This window comes from Lepidochelys olivacea (assembly GCF_965140295.1).
Source record: "Lepidochelys olivacea isolate rLepOli2 genome assembly, chromosome: 8".
NCBI classification, from domain to species: Eukaryota; Metazoa; Chordata; order Testudines; family Cheloniidae; genus Lepidochelys; species Lepidochelys olivacea.
In genome coordinates, this window is record NC_140418.1 from 50,582,054 (window position 1) to 50,601,822 (window position 19,769).

The 19,769-nt window shown below is 49.3% G+C and overlaps 1 protein-coding gene across 1 annotated transcript in view; it reads left to right on the top strand.

The window, feature by feature from the left end:
- Positions 1-9,921: 9,921 nt before the first annotated feature.
- Positions 9,922-19,769, top strand: part of PAPPA2 (pappalysin 2) — a gene marked incomplete at its 5' end in the record, with an annotated part of 171,404 nt that continues 161,556 nt past the window's right edge. Inside the window, one exon of the mRNA XM_084637992.1 lies at positions 9,922-10,570. Coding sequence (XP_084494118.1) covers positions 9,922-10,570 — 649 coding nt within the window. The remainder of the gene's footprint in view (positions 10,571-19,769) is intronic.

A 19,769-nucleotide genomic window follows, 5' to 3' on the forward strand; every position in this document is an offset into this window, starting at 1 on the left:
GGAGTGGGGTTGGAGGCAAAACTTGAGATAGCTTGAGATAACACTGCAGTGAAAACAAGCCCTGAACTGAGAAAGTGACCGTAGGCGAAAAGAGATTTTGCTGCATGCAGAATAGCTAAGATGGTGTCGACCCGGAGAGAATGTAAACACAATCTCTCATGTTAGGCTTTGTCTACATGCAAAATAAATTCTGGTTTTGCATCAAGATAGCTAACTCAAGAACTATCTGATGGACAGTCCCAGTGGAGACCAAGGCACTGTAGTTTTCACTTCAATGTAGCTACTCTAGGTCAACCCCAGGTGAGTAGGTGTCAGGTTGACCTCAACTCATTACAACAAATTAAAAACTTCCCTTGCTTTGTCTCCACTAGGATTTTCCAGCACGATAGCTACCTGTGTATAAACACCCCTCTTTGGTGCAGTGAAACATCACCTTCGATTTAATCAAGATACAAAACTGGAGTTAAGAACGGAGCTAACTGTGTGGTCAAGGCAAGGCCCAAATGTTTTCAGTGTGGAGTGAAATCAAGTTGGATGTTAATCCACTACTAGAAGATTTCATAACGCCAGGCACAGTGGTCACATTCCATACAAGCTGTATAGTAACTGCAATGCATAACTACTCCATCCTTTCTCCATGGGCCAGGGTTGGTTTTTTTGTTTTTGTTTTTTGCCAGCTGTGCCATATTTCTTCAGAGCTTTTCTCCTCTAATCCCTTCCCGAATGCCAGGAGAAATATTACCAGCAATGCTGGAGTAGCTCCAAGCAATTGATGCACTAATAAGAAACTGGCTACAGAACCGACCAACATTACTTCATACATGCCCTGGAAACTTTTTTTTTCCCCATGGAAAGCCAGGGAAATGAGATAAGGCCTCAAAATTCAGTGTAATGGATCAGAACAAAGCAGAGGGAGAGGAGAACAAAACAATTAAACCCAAACTGATTTTCCTGTCCTGTGTCATCCAAAGAAATGAACAGGTGCTGATGGTTCCGCAGCAAAAAGATTGGAGGCAGCCCTGGGCACCGTGTTTGGATCCAGACAACTAACTTCCCAAACGTTTAGAGGTGCTCAGCTCCTTGCTTTTGGTTCAAACCACTGTAGGCATGAGGGCTGGACATGGAGTATTCAGGGCTGTTAGAGTCAAGGATTTTTCCTCCTGCTAACAGGTTCCAACCTATTGCTAAAATATACTTTACTTTGGAGATGGTAGAGATTGGTTTCCATGAGGAGACCACTGAATTGGGGTTCCTAGTGGTTGTCTCATCTGTCTCACACAGGAACAGTCCCCAGCTGAAAACACAAGGGGAAGGTCTCTAATTTAGATGATAAATCTCATTGGACCAGGAATTGTCTCTGATGATATGTTTGTAGAGCACCGAGCTCAAAGATGCCCCATTCTTGATTGGCCCCAATCCTAATAAACACACCAAATACTAACATTTATGCATTTAGATTTAAATATAAGTAACAAAACACCTATCAAAGGCTCTAGGTACCCAAACACACCATTAATAATACAGTAAAATCAACTCAGCCAGCCAGCCTCTTAGAGAAACTCTACTGCATTCCTTCATCGTCTGGGAAACATACCTTCAGCCCTCTCCAGGAACCCTATCAGTCATATTCCCCTTGGTATCTAGATGCTAAATACAAACTTTAACAAGTTGCATTAGGGGTGTTTTTTCAGATGGACAGCCAAAGGCACTTCTCTTACACAAAGGCCACCCCTGCTAAATTTAAAGGCCCCACTCCAAAGCATCGGAGTGCTAGAGCTTTCTAAAGAAAAGGCTGCTAGAATTATTTTAACATGGGCAAAACTGTGTGTCCTTCCCTAGCCTCATTCTCTGAAGTAGCTGAGCTGTTTTGGCTGGAATTTTCCAAAAGTATTCCACCTGAGGCAGACACCTGGCATGGAAAATTTCAGCCCCATCCATTAAAGTTTAGCAAAGTTATAAGCAAAATGGCCTTAGAATGGGAAATCTTAGGCACCCTCAGTAGGAGGCGGTGCTCCCAGCCCCACCTATAGTATGTCTCTTGGTCAGACACTCTGCGTGAGGATGACCCTGCTCCTAACTCCTGACTCATCAGTTGCTATTTTTTTACCTCGGTATGATATGCTATGTGAATGATATGATGCTCTCCCTTCTTGAGATGCAACCTCCATCTCCATTATTTCCAATGTTTGTTTGTGTCATTTACACAGCTGAGATCTGCTCTGGAGATGAGACCTAGATTAGCCAAATAGTGTAGCTGGGTGAAAAACCCGAGCTGGAAGTCGACTGAATTGTATCTGCTTATACCAGGTTCAAATTTGGCTCCTTGTGTCTATTCTGTATAGTTGCCGCACTTCCTGAGACAACAGAGCAGTTGCTGAGTTTCGGACATCTATTGTGCGTCTTTGAACTCCACTTTTGTAAGCCACGAGAGAGAGAGAGAGGGACCAGTTATTGTTCAGTGAAGGATAGATGCTCGTTTCTGAGTTGTTGGTAAGGTAGGATGTCTCGGGATAAATCTATTTTATGGGTTTTCACAGAGATAAGGGAGCTGGTTGGGATTAAATACGAACTGAGCCTGAACCTTTCACATTTCTATTTTGTTGGTCAGTGCCAAACTATAAACAGGTGTTACTCAACTGGCTGAATAGTAGGACATAAGACATCATGGCTACACGTACATATTTGGAGCAATGTTGTGGATTCATCTTTAATTCACAATGCCAGCCAGTGCAAAATACTACTCCATCTTGGAAACAACTAAATCCTTAACATCATTCACGGGCAATCTACCTGCTTGGATTTCTGCTTCACTCATGACCAGAGAAGCTGTTCTCTGAGTCTATGTTTTTGGCTGGAGAAATAAGATATTAGGATGGGATTTTCAAAAGCATCTAAGGGTTGCTTTTGAGAAACTCATCTTTAATCACCATATATGGGATAACTATTGTTTCAAAGATTCTGCAAATATTCATTCCAGGTCTAAAAGAAATTCACTCTGCCTGCATTATTTTTTGTGATTATTCTAGCAAATGGCTTTCTGGATAGGAATGGTTGTAGAAACAGCAAATGGTAAAAGGCAAATTTGTTGAAATCAGTGGGGTTATGCTGAATTACACCAGCTGCGGAGCTGGCCCCATTGATTTAGTTCATTATTTTTCACTGCTATCAAGATCCAGTATTTTATTCTGCATGTGTGGATTCATGCTAGGGCCAGCAGGGAAATGCTGACGTACAGTGTGAGCAGCTGCCCTTATGGTATCCACAGGCTAACTGGAAGCAGGAAGCCTCAGCAAGCTCCTGAGAAAGTTGCTTCTTGCTAGGCCAAGAGAGCTGGCTTCAGGGGTCCTAATCATTTGAACAGGCTTCTAATCCACTTAGGACAAGAGCTGAATGTCAGGTGGCTTGCCGGACCTATGATCATTTGCAGGGTCACCCGTCCCTGGTCATGCTTTGCTTTATGTGCTGTGCCCAGTGCATAGACAATGTGAGTGTCTCCTCACCTGAGCTAGGGAGGCCAGCTGCTTAGCTCAATTTGTAATGACTCATGCTTTTAGCCCTGGAGGTCCCCAGTTCAATTCCTCATGTCTGCAAAGATGGGGACTGTCACAGAAGTGTGGGCTTGCCTGTTATTCAAACTGTTGGGCCTCAAAAGCTCACAATGAGCTTTCCCTATCCAGATGATGTATGTAACCCACAGAAGATGCCATCTGTTACATTTCCCCCAGCGAAGGACCCAGGATCTGTAGCTGAGGACTGTAACAGAATCTGGGTGGGCACATACAGCTGACATGTGATATACAGCATGACGTGAATCAAAGTTATTCTGCTTTGCACCACAGCTGATTGTTGGATATGCAATGCAAGTATAGGACAATTGGAAAGCAAGACAGCTGAAGTACGCAATCAGACTCTGCAAGTGTTTGTGGAAACTCCTGCAAACATCTATTCTTTGCCATCCAGCAGCCACATGCAAGGAACAGGCCTATTACATGAAATGTGGTGCAATGTAAGGGGCAGCTTGATGTAAGGCATTGTTTTGCCAGTCTTCTCAGTCAGCGTCTTTGTGCTGCTGCTGCTGAAGTGGAAGAAACAACAACATCGATGATATCAAGAGATGCAGCCAATATGGAGAAAAAAAAGGGATCTAATTCTCTGTTGCCCTGCACCTTGTGCAGTTGTACAAGATGCTCCCATTCTGCTTTACTAGCCTTTTTCACCTATTTTGCACTGGTATAAATGACTGAAAAGGAGCAGGATGATGGAGAATCAGGCCCAAGATCTCTCTACCATATTGCTAGCACTGATCTGTTTGCTAGACTTCATTGCACAGATATGGGTGTCTGCGTTCTCATGCATTCGTCACATGTAAAGGCACTTCAGTAATTGTTAACTTCATTTGAAATATGCAGCTTACCTCCATGCATTTTCAAATTATTGAAATGCCAGTGGAGCCATGAAAACTGGCCACGCTTGTCTTTTATGAATTTATTTTTAAGAATGTTTTCACAATACTTTGCACTTATTGTCCATAGAATTTTTTCACCTGAGGATCTCAAAGCACTGCTGCAGATTGTAGGACTCACAACATCCCCTGTTCTGCTGACATCGGTGGGAGTTACTCATACCCTGCACCTGCAGAATAGGGCCCAGGGACCTGGGTCAATATTATTACACCACTGAAACACAAAGGAGCTATGTGAATCATTCAAGGCTACACAGTCGGGGCAAAGCCAGGATAAGAATTCAGGAGTATCAATTCCCAACGAGCAAGAAGCTTGAACTGCAAAATTTTGATCCCAATCTGAATTCTGACCCCTCCCACCCCCACTGCCTTAGTTCCAGATGATTGGATCTGGTGGGAGTCGCCCGGGATCTGTTCTAACCACAGTAGAGACTCCTCTCCTATGCATTGTCTTCTCTATCTTACCTGCACAGTGGTGAGGGGCAGTGGCTCTGGCATAAACTTACCCATTGTCAGTGGAGAATGCACTAGAGGTATCACAAGTTAATATTCGGTGTCTACTGTTGTCAGCTGAGGTTTTGTCTTCATTTCTCCAATTCCATGCTGTGGGTTCAAGACTCACCCAGGGCTTGACTTCAGCCAACTCACCCAGGGTTTGGCCTCAGCTTTATATCCATGTGCATTACAGGGGTTATTAAAAGTACTGGACAGCTAGGGGGGACCTCTTTCGGTTGAGACATTAAGCCACCAGCCCTTATGCCCATCTCTGGAGGCCACAGAGTTAAAAGTTAAAAACTCCATGGTACCTTTTGAAATCTGCAGAGGAGAATACTGACAGCTCTGCGAGACATCCTCTTCTGTAACAATGGTAGGTCCGTAGCTGTGTGGGAGCTACTGCTGAACACACGATGGCAGCTGTTTGGTCTACAAAGCCATCCTCACTGAAGTCAGTGGGTTGGCATGGTGCCAGTTTGCACTAGTAATGGAGTTGGGTCTTGCTAGCTGCCTCACTGTTTTGTAAGGCACTTCACAATATCTTGAAATGATCATGTAAATGTCTGTGTAAAACCAAATGATCTTTTATTCTACTACAATTGCATTAACTCTGCCACGTTCTGGCACCCCCTCAGTACATGTGCAAGCAATTTTATACTAAGGCATAAGATGAATATATGGAGAAATCACTCTCTGTTCAGTATAGATGACAGAGGCGAGAAGTGGGAAGAATAAATCAGTCTTTCCCTGGGAAAGGAGACCCTTCACAGGATTTCTCTTCTTCCAACCCAACACTCGCGGAATAAGATTCCAGTAAATGGTGCTGCAGAAATATTTGTTTCCGGGTGTCATTTTATCAAGCAGGCAGCTAGGACTGCTCCAGATCCTATATATAGACCCTTCATTTTAGTGCATATTTTGGAGACTTTTATTGCTACAGTCTCTGGATCAGTCCCAGACAGGCTGTCCCCAAGGAGTCCAGTTTTGAATCAGAACCTCAGCTATCAGAAACCATTTTAAGGGTCTCTCAGCTGTCGCTTCTGTGGACTCTGAACTTCATGTGGAGTGGTAATCTAGCTAGTTTAGGGTTTTGGGGGGGCATGATGATTATTAATAATAATAATTAATCATACCACTACCACCAGACTAAGATAAACAATCCGGTGGGCTTTGCATTTGTCGAGCTACATTACATCTAGGACTGAACTAAGCTCACACTGATACAAACTGGCACACCCTTTAGACAATAACTGCTGGCAATGGCCCAGTGCATGCTGTAGACAGACCATTTGGCAGACACAAGCAGAAGCCAACAGGTAACATTATATGTCTTGCACTAACAGAAAGCTTTCAAAGGTAGATTTGCAATATTTTGTATTTGCCTGATGACTGGAAATCTCTCTCTCTCTCGTTCTCGCTTTTATCTAATCTAATTATTTTGTTGGTGATCCTGTTCTACCTTTTTCTTTCTGTCTTTTTTTCCTCCGACTTCATTTCTTTCTTGGTTCCCAGATTCTGATCCATCCTTTTAATTTTCTGTGTCAATATTCTGCCTGTCTTTGTTTGCTTTGTATATGAGTGTGTCCTCCCCTGTTTCTCTGTGAGCTCTAATTCTTCCCCCTATACATTTACCTGCCAGATGAGGCACTTCTTAAGCAGTCCTCAGAGAAGAAATGTGCTGTCTTTCTCCTTTCATCCCTCGAATTCTCCCAACAGTGATATTCCTCCCCATCCCTTTCACCCCTCCCACCTCTTAAAAAAACGCAGCCAGCTCCTGCTGTGTGTCCTCAAATCCATTCCCTCCAGCTTTGCCGGTTTGAAAGCCGGTACCCTGGAAGGGGCCTCCCAGCTTTTGTTGGCAACTCAGCTCCAGTCTGATCGACACGGATAGTGCTTTGGGGTGAAGGAGGGGGGCGGAGGAAATCCCTTCTCGTTGAGATTTCAAAACAGAACGTGCCCACCTTGAGAGTCGCGCGCTTGTGCGAGGGCGGGACCCGGGTTTTTCATAAACAAATCAAAGACTTCTGAAGTTTTTTGTGTCGCCCCCCCCCCCCACACACTTTAAATGGGTTTCCTTTGGCACATACTGCGTCTTTTCCTCTGGCTCGGCGGGTGGTTTCTATGCACATCTCGCTCCTGTGTGTCTCTTTCGATGCTATTCCCCGCACCCACCCGCGGCTTGTTATGGAATTAAATAATTAATTGATTGATATGGATTTATTTTGTGGTATCCCCCCCCCCTCGAATCCAGCCCACCTTTCCGCACATGTCAAACAGATGGGATCACTGGGAGAGGTCTGGTGCTCGGATCGGTGCGGAGGGAACGGAGCACCCGGCTCTCTCGGCTTTGTAAATTTCACACTTTGGAACTGACCTGAGCACTCCCCCGCTCGACAAGGGATTTTCTCTCCCCCCATAGGTGAGGGGTGGGATGGAAAGGAGGAGCAGAGGGAAAGAGGGCGGGCAGATCTGTGATGTCACAGCAAAAGTTACAAGAGAGGAGGAAAACACAGGCATGGTTCAACTTTAAAAATAATTATTAATACAACTACTACTACTAAAAAACCTTTGGACTGCCAAGAACGGGCGAGTGGTGAGCTATGGAATGGGGGGAGGAGGGGGGCTAAGCTGGAGTCCTGTGCAGATGCTTGTTGAAACCTTATGAATGGATGTTGAACTGCAATGACCCAGCTTGTGCTCCCCAATAACAGGCAAGGACAGTGGAGGTGATGCAAGCTCACTTCACATTTTAAACGGGGGACAAGCCAGCATGTTATTCTTGCTCGTGCAAGGAGTGCTATGAAACCTTCCTTCTGGGAAGGGGGAGGAGCCCGCGATTCTTCCTTGCACCTGGTTCTCTCGCTCCGCTTGTTGTCTCTGCCCTTCTCCCACCCATCCACTTTCCCCAGCCAGCCACCCAGTTCTCATGGGTTGCATTTTCCGCTTCCGCGTCCCACCTTTCGCCAGCAGCGCCCGTTTCCACTACTAAGGCTCAGCAAGGGGGGAGGGGGGAGGGGAAGCAGCCCGGAGGGACCAGAGAGCCCGGAGAGTGGGACCAGAGATGGGAGCACTCACAGACCACCAGCCAAGAAGACCCAGAAGACTATCCTCAGCCCTGCTCGCGTACGGATTGCACAATGGTGCCTGCTAAGCTCTGGGACGCGCGTTTTAAGCCTCTCCTGGAGACACCCATTCCACGAAACGAGGTGTTTTATTTCGGGGTGGGCGGACTGGAGATGGGGGGTGGGGTTCGTGTCTAGCAAAGGTAAAGAAACCCCCCAGGCTAAGAAAGGGACATGCTGTCAAAAAAACTCTCTGTGTGCGACTTCAGCAGAGAAAAGGAGAAGAAGGGGGTTTACATTGGCAGCAAAGGGAAGTCACGCGGGTTTGCTACCTGTAGCTCTGGGCAGAAGTAGCGAAGGTGTGGGTGCCTCTGTGCAACAAGGATGGAGTGTGAGAAATCGCCGGTATCTCAGAATAACCACATGGCAAAACAGGGAGAAAGACTCTTTGCCCGTTTACCGCTGTCCCGTGTGAGACCTCCTGGTCTGATCCCTGTTCATTTCATGTGCTGTCCTCTGCATTTCTGTAGCTGATGCTTTAGCAGTGTCTCAGAGGCACTTCCAGTAAGAGAGAGAGATTCATGCAACCTCAGAACGGTGCTTCCCACAGAATAAGTACGGCTGGGCTCTTAGCGATACATTATTAATAATAATTAATTATTATGATAATTGTACTCACCCTTCCCCCCGCAATTACCCATCCCCAGTAGCATACAGACCACTTTGGCTTTCAAGAGCAAGCGTGAAGAAAACCAGTCGCAAAAAGGCATTGCTTAAATGGAACTGCAAAGTGAGATAGACGGGGGGAGGTGCTGCAAGTGTGTTAATTTTGTGTCTCTGAGCAAGAGTTTGGCCGGATCACTCTAGAATGGGGCGGGGGGGGGAAGAGATTATTGGTGGATTCTTATTGATTATCTGGACTGAACAAGAGTGAAAACAAGAGGTGCAGCATCCACCAGTGCCCATGTGAGGAGGTGATGATTTCCAGAAGGGAGGAGGGGACAAGGAGGAGGGAAGGAGGTGGAGTGATGCGCATCGGACATCAATCATCATCATCATTTTAAAATAAAGCAAACAAACAGGGCGAGGGGGAGAGCCAGACTTTCTAGATAAGTGCATCTGATGCGCTGCCCTCGTGTCTTTTCCTTCGCAGGAGCCTACAAGACCCCAAGAAGGGCGCAGATCTCTCAGGGACCGCAGAGCCAGACAGTGACTGGGCATCACCTGAAAAGAACGTGGACCGTCTACAGGAAGGGAAGAGCCCGCAAAAGCCAACCCGAGGAAGGAGCTGCAAACAGAGGACAAGCCCCGTTGATGGAAGTTAAGCACTAGCTTGCATTGCAGGCTTCCAACTCCTCTGTGGAGAGGGGGAGGCTATTGATCGTGATTGTAGGTGCCCCTCGGTCACCCTGAGGGTGATCCCAAGACCCACCCGAGGGGAGCGGGAAGAGAGAACAAGGAACGCCTTGCAAAGGGAAGGCGAGGGGAAAGGAGCAGAGACAGGCTGTGCCCGGAAAGATGCTGAAGGGAAGTTTGTGAAGTGAACCTGAGAAGGGATGCGCAAGCCGGAGAGCCATGTGAGAACATGACCAGACGCTCATTTGCTAGCAGCAGCTGTCCAACACACCAAACCTGAGCGGTGTGTCCTGAGCAGGCAGTGGAAAGGAGAGACCCAGGGAAAGGCAGAGAGCAGAGCAGGGACTCCAGGAGATCAGTGGGCAAGGGCAGAGAGCCACCTGGGCTTGGATCCCAACGGGGAGAGACGTTTCCCTGACCCCGCTGGGTGAAGCGCACTGCGCAGGAGATCAGGCGGCGCCACGTGTATTAATTAAAAGCCCGGGTATTTCTCTGCTTGCCCCGTCCACCTGCCCAGTTGGCTCAAGGTCCTGGGTGCGCAGGAGTATGCTGCTGGCAACACCCCTGCTCCTAGCGACCTGGGTGCTCAGCGCTGTTGACTCTGACCCAGCCTGGAGACACCCCCGGTCGCTGGCGCTGAAGAGGGACCAGAACCAGGGCTCCCTGGAGGGGGAACCATGCTGGCTAGGGACCAAGCTCCTGCGAGCCAGGGCCATCCCGCAGCACCACCCCCGTGCGCTCTACCCGGGCAGAGGCGCGCAAAGCCCGGGCGCACAGCTCCGCGGAGAGGGGGCACGCAGCGTAGGCGCCCCAGAGTCTCTCAGCAGCACCGGGTCCACGGGCCAAGACGCCGCGGCGGGGAGTCCCGGGGAAGGCCCGGGCCTGGAGCGGCTCCGGTCCCGCAGGAGCGCGGAGCCCAGCAGCGTGGAGGACACGTGGGAAGAGCCCGATGACTTGCACCAGCGCGCACGCCCCAGGGCTAGGCCCCGCCAGCTCTCCCGGCGGCGCAGCGGCTCGGGCTGGGGAGGGCCAAGCTCTCCCCCTCCAGGCGGCCTCTCTGCCCTCTACTTCTCCGGGAGCCGGGAGCAGCTGCTGGTGCGGCCCGAGGTCCTGCCCGAGGTCCCCAGGGGCGAGTTCACCATCGAGGTCTGGGTGAAGCCGGAGGGAGGACAAAGCAACCCGGCCATCATAGCAGGTGAGGTGACCCTGTACCAGCGCAGCGCCCTGCTGGGGGAGTGGGCTGTGTGCCAGCCTGCGGCCGATGGCGGTCAAACCCCACAGAGTGCGCGAGGGAGAGCTGCCTGCTCAGCCTGCGCTCCCATATACCAATGGGGAAAGGTCTCTCCTGGAGCAGTGCTGCATGGGAGGCAAAGTGCCAGCCCCAGGCAGAGATGTGTAAAGCCAGGGATGGGCTAGAACTAGGCTCCCTTGGATCTGAAACCCCAGCACCGCAGGGAGAAGAGTGGGCCAGATGAATAGACTCCAATTTAGGTCCAACTGTAGAGTTGGGCCCAGAGTGGCATGGTTAATGAATCCATCTCTTCAAACCGGGTACCCCTGGGCTGCCCCTTGGTAACCTCTCCCCCAGCCACGAACTGGGCTTGTGCATCCAGAGCATGCAAGTGCTGGGCGGATTAAGATGTAGCAGGTGAAGAGGCATCCAACTGTGTGAGCCAAGCCATGCCAGTCATAAAACATAAAAAAGTCATAAATCCTGACTGTCTGATCCAGAGCCAGCAGAACTTTCCAGCAGAATCCCTCAAAGCTCCTACCGCCTGATGCTAAAGGTGCAGAGTTTAGACTTAGTTCAAATTGGCACCTCTGGACCTGATTCCCCATTGCCCTGCAATTTGTGCAAAGCGGGTTTAGCTCATCTACCATTCTGATTCGGCAGCGCTTTACACCCATTTTGCACCAGTGTAAATGGCTACACAGGGTGCAGGGTTATGGGGAGGTGGCCCCAACCTTTTTCAGACTCCAAGATTTAGCTCCAGACAGCAACTCTGTGTGGTCTGGGAGTTTCCCTGGAGGGAGACCCCTGGGGAAATACATATCTGAGAATTGCTTAACCTGCTGCTGGCACCAGTACTGAATAGAAAACAGCATCTGGGACTGATCAGTGGAGGTATGTCCTTATGGGATAAACACCTGGCAGCTACTAGCTGGATGGTGTGTTACCTTGAAATGGGAAACAAGGTTATTAATCTTTCCCATCAAGGAGTCATTCGGAACATGTGGACCTGACATGCCCCTCAGGTATCTGAAGTCTGTCCCTAATCTCAAATGATTGGTCAACCCAAAAGGTTTGGTGTTCAGATTCAGTTCCAATAAGTGCCTAAAAGGTTGGATGCATCTCTAAACCTTGCAGGAACTATGCAGACCTCTTGGGTCTGCAACATTGGTTGAGAAATCTCAAGTCCCTCAGGAGATTTGGTGACTTCTCACTTCCAGTCAGTCTAGAAACACTGTGAGGCAAACCTTCCTCCTGGCATTCTGGAAATTCCAGACCTGAATGGGGGCTGAAAAGAGGAGGGGCACAGGGGAAATGGAAGGATAATGTTTGGGAAAATTAATCAAACTGGGTGGTTGTGTGTGGTGGTTTTTGTTTGTTTGTTTTTTTGAGCCTCTAAGCAGTTTTGGGTGAAGGTTGGGATCAATTCCTCTTGTAGCCAAACTGGTCCACTTGTCCCTATTAAGTTCAGACCAAGTTGACCTCTCTCCCATACTCATCTGGTCTTATAACTATCGTCATTACCGAAAAAATTACTGCCATTTAGGAACATCTGAAGAATAATATGTACGTGCAGGAAATGAACCTCACCTAATTTCCACCTCTCTGTGCTGCTATGTTCTGTCTGAGCTGTGGCAGGTAACAGCTTGACGGTGACACCTTGGGTTAATTGAACCCAGTCACTGGCCATTGCAGAGAGATCCCCCGAGTGAAATATTCATATGCTATCATTAGAGATGTATCTGAAACAACCTCTCCGTAGCCCCAAATACCACTCGGCTTTGGGGAAATTCAGACCGAAGTCTAGACCAGATTCAAACTATTAACTAGTTGCTATGTTTCCTTTCATCAGCTGGTTCTGGGTTAGGCGAAGCAAGGACAAGTGAAAAGATTCTTTGGGGGCATATCTTGAGCTCATAGGGTTCCTTTTAAAATCCCCACTGCATCCCGCTGCTATTCTGCAGGCTTGCGCGGGGGTGGGGGTTCCCATTCTTCCCAGTTGAGTTAGCCACTGCTGTTCTCCCACATTCCCAGCCTTACTTGGCAGGGCTCCCGTGTTTAGTTCCCTTCAGCAGAACATAGCAGTGAAGTTCCTCCTGGTTTTTGTCCAAGGAACCCCCTGGGAGATCTGGCTGCAGGGAATACATGCTTGCTGGCCACAGGGTGGCACTATTGCCATGCACAAAGGTAGCCAGACCAGTCTGGTTAGGACCACAGGAATAGTAAGGACAGGGCGAGCCCCCCAGCCTGCACCTGTTTAGAAATATATCTTCTCTCCGGGCCTTGCTCGCTGGCTAGAGAGAGGTGTTTTGGGAGGAAAGAGAGGAGAAGAGCTTTGCAGCGGGAGCATGGCTGATAAACTTTTAAGGAGTCTTTTTTCCACCAGCCATTAGTGAATTTAGTGCTGAGGAAAGATGCTGATCCACCCGCCCTGGAGACGACAAGGCCTTTATTTTGCAACAGAGCAAGTACAGCACAAGTGACAGCAGCTAGGCCAGGCTTCCCTCACCTCGCCCCAGCACCCTGTCTCTGTCCTGCTCTTGAGTGAGCCCTTCTAGCAGGGTAAGGGAGTTCAGTCTCCGTGGCGCGATGTATTCTGGGCCTCTCTGCTGAGGCTGCATTTGTACTATAGACACTTGTCCACTGTGAACTAGGCCACCAAATCTGTTCTTAGAGGCCACGAAACAGCTGTGAGATGGTGCTGGGCTTGGCTCAGGTGGATCAGGAGATCAGAACTTGGAATGAAAACATGAGAGCTGGCTCTGTATGGCAGATTGGTGAGGAGAGGCTCACAGACCTGCTTAGAGAAGGAGCCACCCTTTGAGGTCAGGGGGGTGCTGTGGGTGGGGTTTAATATTAGATAGGCCGGTCAAGATTTGTGTCTCGCTTGGTATACGCCAAAGGTGGGAACGGCGGCAAAAGAGTTTACAGGTTGAGGGCGTTCAGTTATGGGTGTGTAGAAGACTTTTCTGCTTCTTCTCTTCCTGTTTGATCTTGTGTGTGTTCATCCCCTCCCTGCAGCCCACTGTGAGCGTTTATGGATGGTCTCCCTCATCTGCCCTAACGCTCTTCTGTAACCTCATCTTAGCTCAGAAGACTTCCCTCCTCCAACGGAAACTCCACTTAGCCTCAAGGGAAAGTAGCTGGAATGTCTTTTTTTCCACTAGGCTGGCAAGCGCTTGCCATAGCAGCAGGAGCTCCCTGGGACACCGAAGCGGCAGCTGCGTCTTTGCTGCGGTAGCAGCCTCAGGTGCTGGGTGAGAGGCGAGGAGGAGAAAAGAGACGAGCAGCACAAAAGGAAACAGAAACATGGTGTTAATTGTGCTGCCCGCTGGCCCTCTGAGGGGTTCCATGCCCTCCCCACTCTGTTCGCAGATACACCAGCCGGGCAGCTGTTTGGCTCTGGCTCTCTGGCCTGCAGCTGTTGGGTTTAGCCTGCCCGGCTAGCCAGATTTTCAAGAGGCTGGGAGATAGAGAGGAAGAACTGTCCATGACGACTGGCACCGACGTTAGTCACTAGCTCCAAGGTTCTAGGGCTTGAGTCAGCCGAACGCTACTCTCCCTTTCTACCCCAGCTCTGAGCCACTGCCTGATTGGCTCCCTCTGTCCACAGCTGGGAGCTCTGACTGCATGTGGGAGGAGCAGTTTCCTGGGCACAGGTGGCATGGCCTGTGCTTTCATGCATGTTGAGCTTACGCCAGTTCTTGGTCTCTTCAGTGTTTCCTCCCCACCCCCATCAGTGCAGGAGCCTGAGGACAGGACTGTCATAGTGTCCCAGGGTGCCTGTGGTGTTGTCAGGGGTTCTCCCTACCCGAAGATGTTATAGGCGGTAGTGGAGGAAGATAACAGAACTGGATCCCTCACATTGTCTTTGTTACCTGCTAAGTGAGGTCACCCGGGCTTAGTCATCCTAGGCCTGAGCCTCCCTGTAGCTTGTCTTTCTGGCATCTCCACACCCTCAGAACTCTCCCCTCTCAGCTGATTCTGCTGCACCAGGGATTGTTCCTTTGTCAGTGTGTCCTGGGCTTTGGCTTCCCTGTGATTCTCCCCATGCATCCCGCCAGCATGGCCCACCTGGGCTGAGTCATTACTCCATTGCTACCCCTCTCGCTTTGCTACCTGTCTGTGTTAGGGAGTAGCAGGCTGTGCCTCTTCATGGCCCAGGGGATTGGTTTCCCATGACCTGTGTGTTTTCTCAACTCCTCCCCTTCTCCTGCAGAAGGCATCACAGTGCGGTGGACAGGGCACCACTGTGTGTCTTAAGGAACATCATTTGCCCTTTATGTGCCTCAGTTTCCCCATCTGTAAAAGGGGACTAATAAGGCTCAGCTCCCTTATAAAGCATGCGGAGATCCAGAGATGAATGGCTATTATTTGTATTATTACTTGATTTCCTTTTCCTTTTCCTTTTCTTTTTCTTTTCTCTCACCCCTCAGTCTCACCACTCCTTTGGCTTCTATCCACATTCTCCTTCACCCACCTCTTCCACCTCACCCTCATTCTGCTTCCATGACACACTTCAAGACTCTTCTGTGGCCCCCTTCAAACTTCTCTCCCTCTTTCCACCTTCTAATCCCCCCTCTGCCCACTCCCTTCCACCTTGCGGCTCCCTGCTAAAGTTGCTCTACTCTCCTATGTCTTTGTTCCATGCTGACACCACTCACTCATGGCTGGGGTGGGGAGGGAGCACTTTCTGGACCCCTGAGAGGGGCTTGCCCAAATCAGTGCTCACTGCCAGCAAAGATGTGTGGAAGGTCCACCCACTATCACTTGCTGTTCTGATCTGGTTTCTTTCATGAGGTGTCACTCAACATCCTGCGTATTGACTCTTCACTGTCCTGTCCTCATGAACACTTCTCCCAACCACCCTTCCTCTGCTCAGATATTTGCTACATTCTAACTTTTGCAGCTGGAAAAGATTCCACCATTGCATTTGAATTCTGGTCGCTCATCTTCCCTGATCCACCTGAAACCCAGCGTGCCTGCCAGCTCTCCCTGCCTTACCCAGCCCTCGGTGCTCCCTAACTAACATCCCATCTACATCCACCTTTCATTAGCAAGTGCTATTCTCTGCCCTTCGAGGCATTCAGGCTTTTCTCCAATCCAGAGTACCTTTCTCTAAGAGTTGAAGATGCCTTGTTCCTTGCATCTGAGCATGGATCCTGCTCTCTCCCCATTGCTGCTCTTGAGGCTATTGATTATTCTCTCCCTCTTTTGCAGCATCCCCAGCACTCTGCTCTCTTGGCTGGGCTCTATTTTCCTGCCTTCCCAGGGCGTTACTACTTCACCTCATCCCTTCCATTGTGGAATGGCCCAATACACATGCCTTGTCCTTGTTCCTGTCTCCTCTGGGACACATGTCTAGCATTAGCCCGGGTTATCAGTTATGTGAATAGCAGCTTCTGTTCTCTGTTCCCCTTTTCTCCCCTCTCTTCTTGTCTTAGTTACATCACAACAGGCAGCTGCTGTGGATTATTTTCTAAGCTGTAATTCTCCATGTCATCGCCTCCAAAACTTGGGTCAGAATTCCTCTTTAACTTGGCCCTGCCTTTGCTGAAATCTTTGAAGGTCAGGTGCAAGGGCAGAGCTGCTGGCCTGGATTATCAAGAGGTATTATAGGTCGGGATTGAAGTGCAGTGGTGCCGTGCCTGGTCTTAGCATGGCAGCGGGTGACCTGTACATGCAAGGAACATCCATGCTGATATCCTATATGAGAGGTATTAGCAGCCTTTGGCATAGCTGACCACAAGGCTGGATTGTTTATAAGATCTGGCAGGAATTAGTGGAGTCATCTTAACCTGGTTCTGCTTGTTTTCCTTGGACATATTCCAAAGGGTCAGGATGAGTGGCTACTCCTCCTCTTCCACATCTTTTTGCACAGGCCTCTCTGAAATAGAGAAGACCACAGAACGCCCAGCTACGACTTCCCCAGGGAACATAAGCAAGAGGAAAACCATGACGGCTGTGGAGGGATAGAAAGTCTGAGCTTTCCAGATCACTGTTGCTCCTTCGTTTGTGTACATAATGTCTAGATACCATGGTGATGGCCAGGTTGGACATGCAATAGGCAGAAAGACAGGACTGGAATGGCAGAGGGTGCTGTGAACTTGAGACACATTGGTCTGTGTGTATAGAGGAGCTTGTACCATTTTGGTTGTAAGTAAGTCTCAGGCCAGGTCTACAAACCAGTTTAGTTGAGCCAATGCACCCTTGCATGTGGACCCTCTTAAATCAGTTTAAACCTGGCTTGTATTGATTTGGCCTGCACTTGCAAATTACAGGTAATTGACAGGCGAAAGGGAAATTGATTCAAGCCAGATTTAAGGCAATATAAGGGTGTCAGCACAGGTTTATGCCAGTTTAACTAAGGGCTTGTCTACACACAAACCACTACAGCGGCACCACTGCAGCTGTGTCACTGTAGCGCTTCAGTGAAGATGCTACCTCCCGTTGGTGTAGGTAATCCATCCCCCTGAGAGGCCACAGCTAGGCTGATGGGAGAATTCTCCTGTTGACCTAGCGCTGTCTACACCTGGGGTTAGATTGGTTTAACTGAGTTGCTCAGGGAGTAATACTGACCTAGTTTCCTAGTATAGACCAGGCCTTGATCTGTTTCTAAACTGATTTCAATTAATCCAGGGCAACGTCTGTGTGTAGACAAGACCTTAGCAAAAAGGGAGCCATTCTGTAGTACAGGAGCAGAGAGAGATGCATTGAGGCAGGAGATTGAGAAGAGGGGGCTCTGAAAGTGCCCCAGGTGTAGACAGAGGGCAGACTCAGGAGCAGTATTGGAGCGCAGGACATCTTGGAGTTGTGAGCAAGAGGAAAGGGTATGCGTGTGAGAGGCATGTGTATAACGCACTGCAGGTACACTTAGCAGTGTCTGACATCTCTGCGTGGGAGCCACCACATCTGGCAATGATGTGTCTCAGTGGTGAATGGGAGGGCAAGGGGTTCTGAGAGGCAGAGAGAGGAGTGGTGTTGAAGAGTTATCATGAACTCTCCCTTCAAGGCGGGATCCCCAGACAGGGGTTGGAGGGCTCAGTTGCTTTTCTGTTTGCTGGTTTTTCTAGATGGTTTGAATTCCATTTTGCTGCTGTGAGCTGTTGGGCTTAGGTGAGGGCCAAGATTTTAAAAAGGGAGCCATGATTCTGGGTGCCTCAGATTTCGTGCGCCCAATTAGAGACCCTTGAAAAGGGGTCTGGGGCAGAGCATCCACTCTCTTAAAAGATATTTCAAACTGGCCACCCAAATGTTGATGCCCTCCAAGACCCCAGTCACTTTGGAAAATCTCGGTCAAACTTGTCTACATGAGAAAGTGGTGCTGGCTTAATTTGAAGATGTGATTTAAAAAAAAAAGATTTAGTTAAATTGGTGCAAAAGGGCTGTGTGGACACACTGATGTCAGCATAAACCAGGCTAATTACAGTTTAGCTCAAGTCAGTTAACACTGTCATACTCCAGTGATGGACAGCAGTATGAAACCCTAAATTAGACAGACTAGGAGTTGGTTTAAGCCAAACTGACTTTGGCTTGCTTTATACAGAACTGAATGTGTCCACACAGGGCTTTGTACCACTTCGGCTAAATCTCTTTAAACACTGATTGATGGCCCTGTCTGCAGGAGAAAGTTGCATCCGTTTAACTTAAGCTGGTTTTGAAACACAAAGGGTAATGTTTTCAAAATGCCAAAGAGCCAGCTATTTGAAGGTATTTAGGCTCCTAGCTGGATTTTTCCAGGCATTTATTGATTTCAGTGACTGTTAGGAGCCTACTGGCTTTTAAAAATGTCATTAGGCACATACATACCTTTTAAAGATCTGGCCCTGAGTGACTTAGGGTTAGGTTGGTTTAAGGCCCATTTCCAGAAGTGACATACATCCTTAGGAGGCTGTTTCAATGACAGCCAATGGGATTTAGCTGCCTCGGTCACTTAGGCACTTTTGAAAATTGCCCCTCTCCCCCAAATGCATGTAAGGGTAGGTGCAAAGAGACCTGAGGCCAAACCCACCACTAGTGCAAACCCACTGAAAATTAATTATACCTGAGAAAAATATAGGAGACTTGGAGACTCACCTGCCCTTCCCGGCTAGCTGTCCTCTAGCTGGGCTGAGGTGCATTGCTGCGGCATACAGGTGGCTTGCATCACACCTGTCTGTGCTGTACCAGGTCTGGGGAGGGGGAATGAGTCCTTCCTTTCCCTCTCTGACCCTTGCCCACCCATGCTGAGTGCATGACTGAGAAGAAAACTAGAGCGTGAAGCAAAGCTGTAAATCTGTCTTGAAGCTGTGAGGGAAACAATTCCTGGAGGAGTCTATTTTGCTTGGGGTTGCCGTGTTCTAATTCTTAAAAGCTTTGGCCTGCAGATAAAAAGCTTAGCATCTAATCCCATCCCAGAGGAACACTGTTCGGAGAGCTGCTCAAAAACACCTCGCTTGCTTCAGACTCGCGCTCTCGCCTCTCATACTTTCTCCTTCCCTCCCTTCTCCCCGTTCCCTCTCTTTCTCCCTTTGCTTACTCTCTGTTCTGTTCTCCCATCAGTCTCTCCCCTCCCCTAGCTGTCCCTCCACCTGCTAATTGCTTCTGCAGACAGCAGTGGCACCCGGCAGAGCACCCGGCGGCCTGTTCTCTTGACTCAGATCAGGTTAATTTATGCTTGTGTTTTCAATCTGGCCAAGATTCCCCTTCCCTGCCCCTTCCCCCAACAGAAAAACAGATGACATGTGTTTTGAGTTATTGCTTCTGGTGTTGCTCTCCTGACTGCGCCGCTGCTTTAGATACCTCCTCCCTCCCCCGAGAGACAGCAATGCTTTCGGAGTCGGCTGAGGGCTTGGGAACATGGGCGGCCTGTGAACCGCATGTTTGAGGAGGCTAGACCCCGGCTTTGCCCCTTCTGCCAGAGGCCCCACCCTTCTGCCCCCCTTCCCTGCCGGAGCCCTGTGCTCCCCACCGTGGCCGGAGGAGCCCAGCCCCAGCCACCCCAAGTCCCAGCCTGCCAGCCCATCCACCCTAGCTCCAGCCCCAGCCCTCGCCAGCTTTGGGGGAGAGGTTGAGCAAGGGCAGGAAGAGGAGCAGCGTGGGCAGGGCCTCAGAGCGGAGCATGGGTGGGGCCACGCCTGGCTATTTGGGGAGGCTTAGCCTCCCTTGGCCTATGACGCCCAAC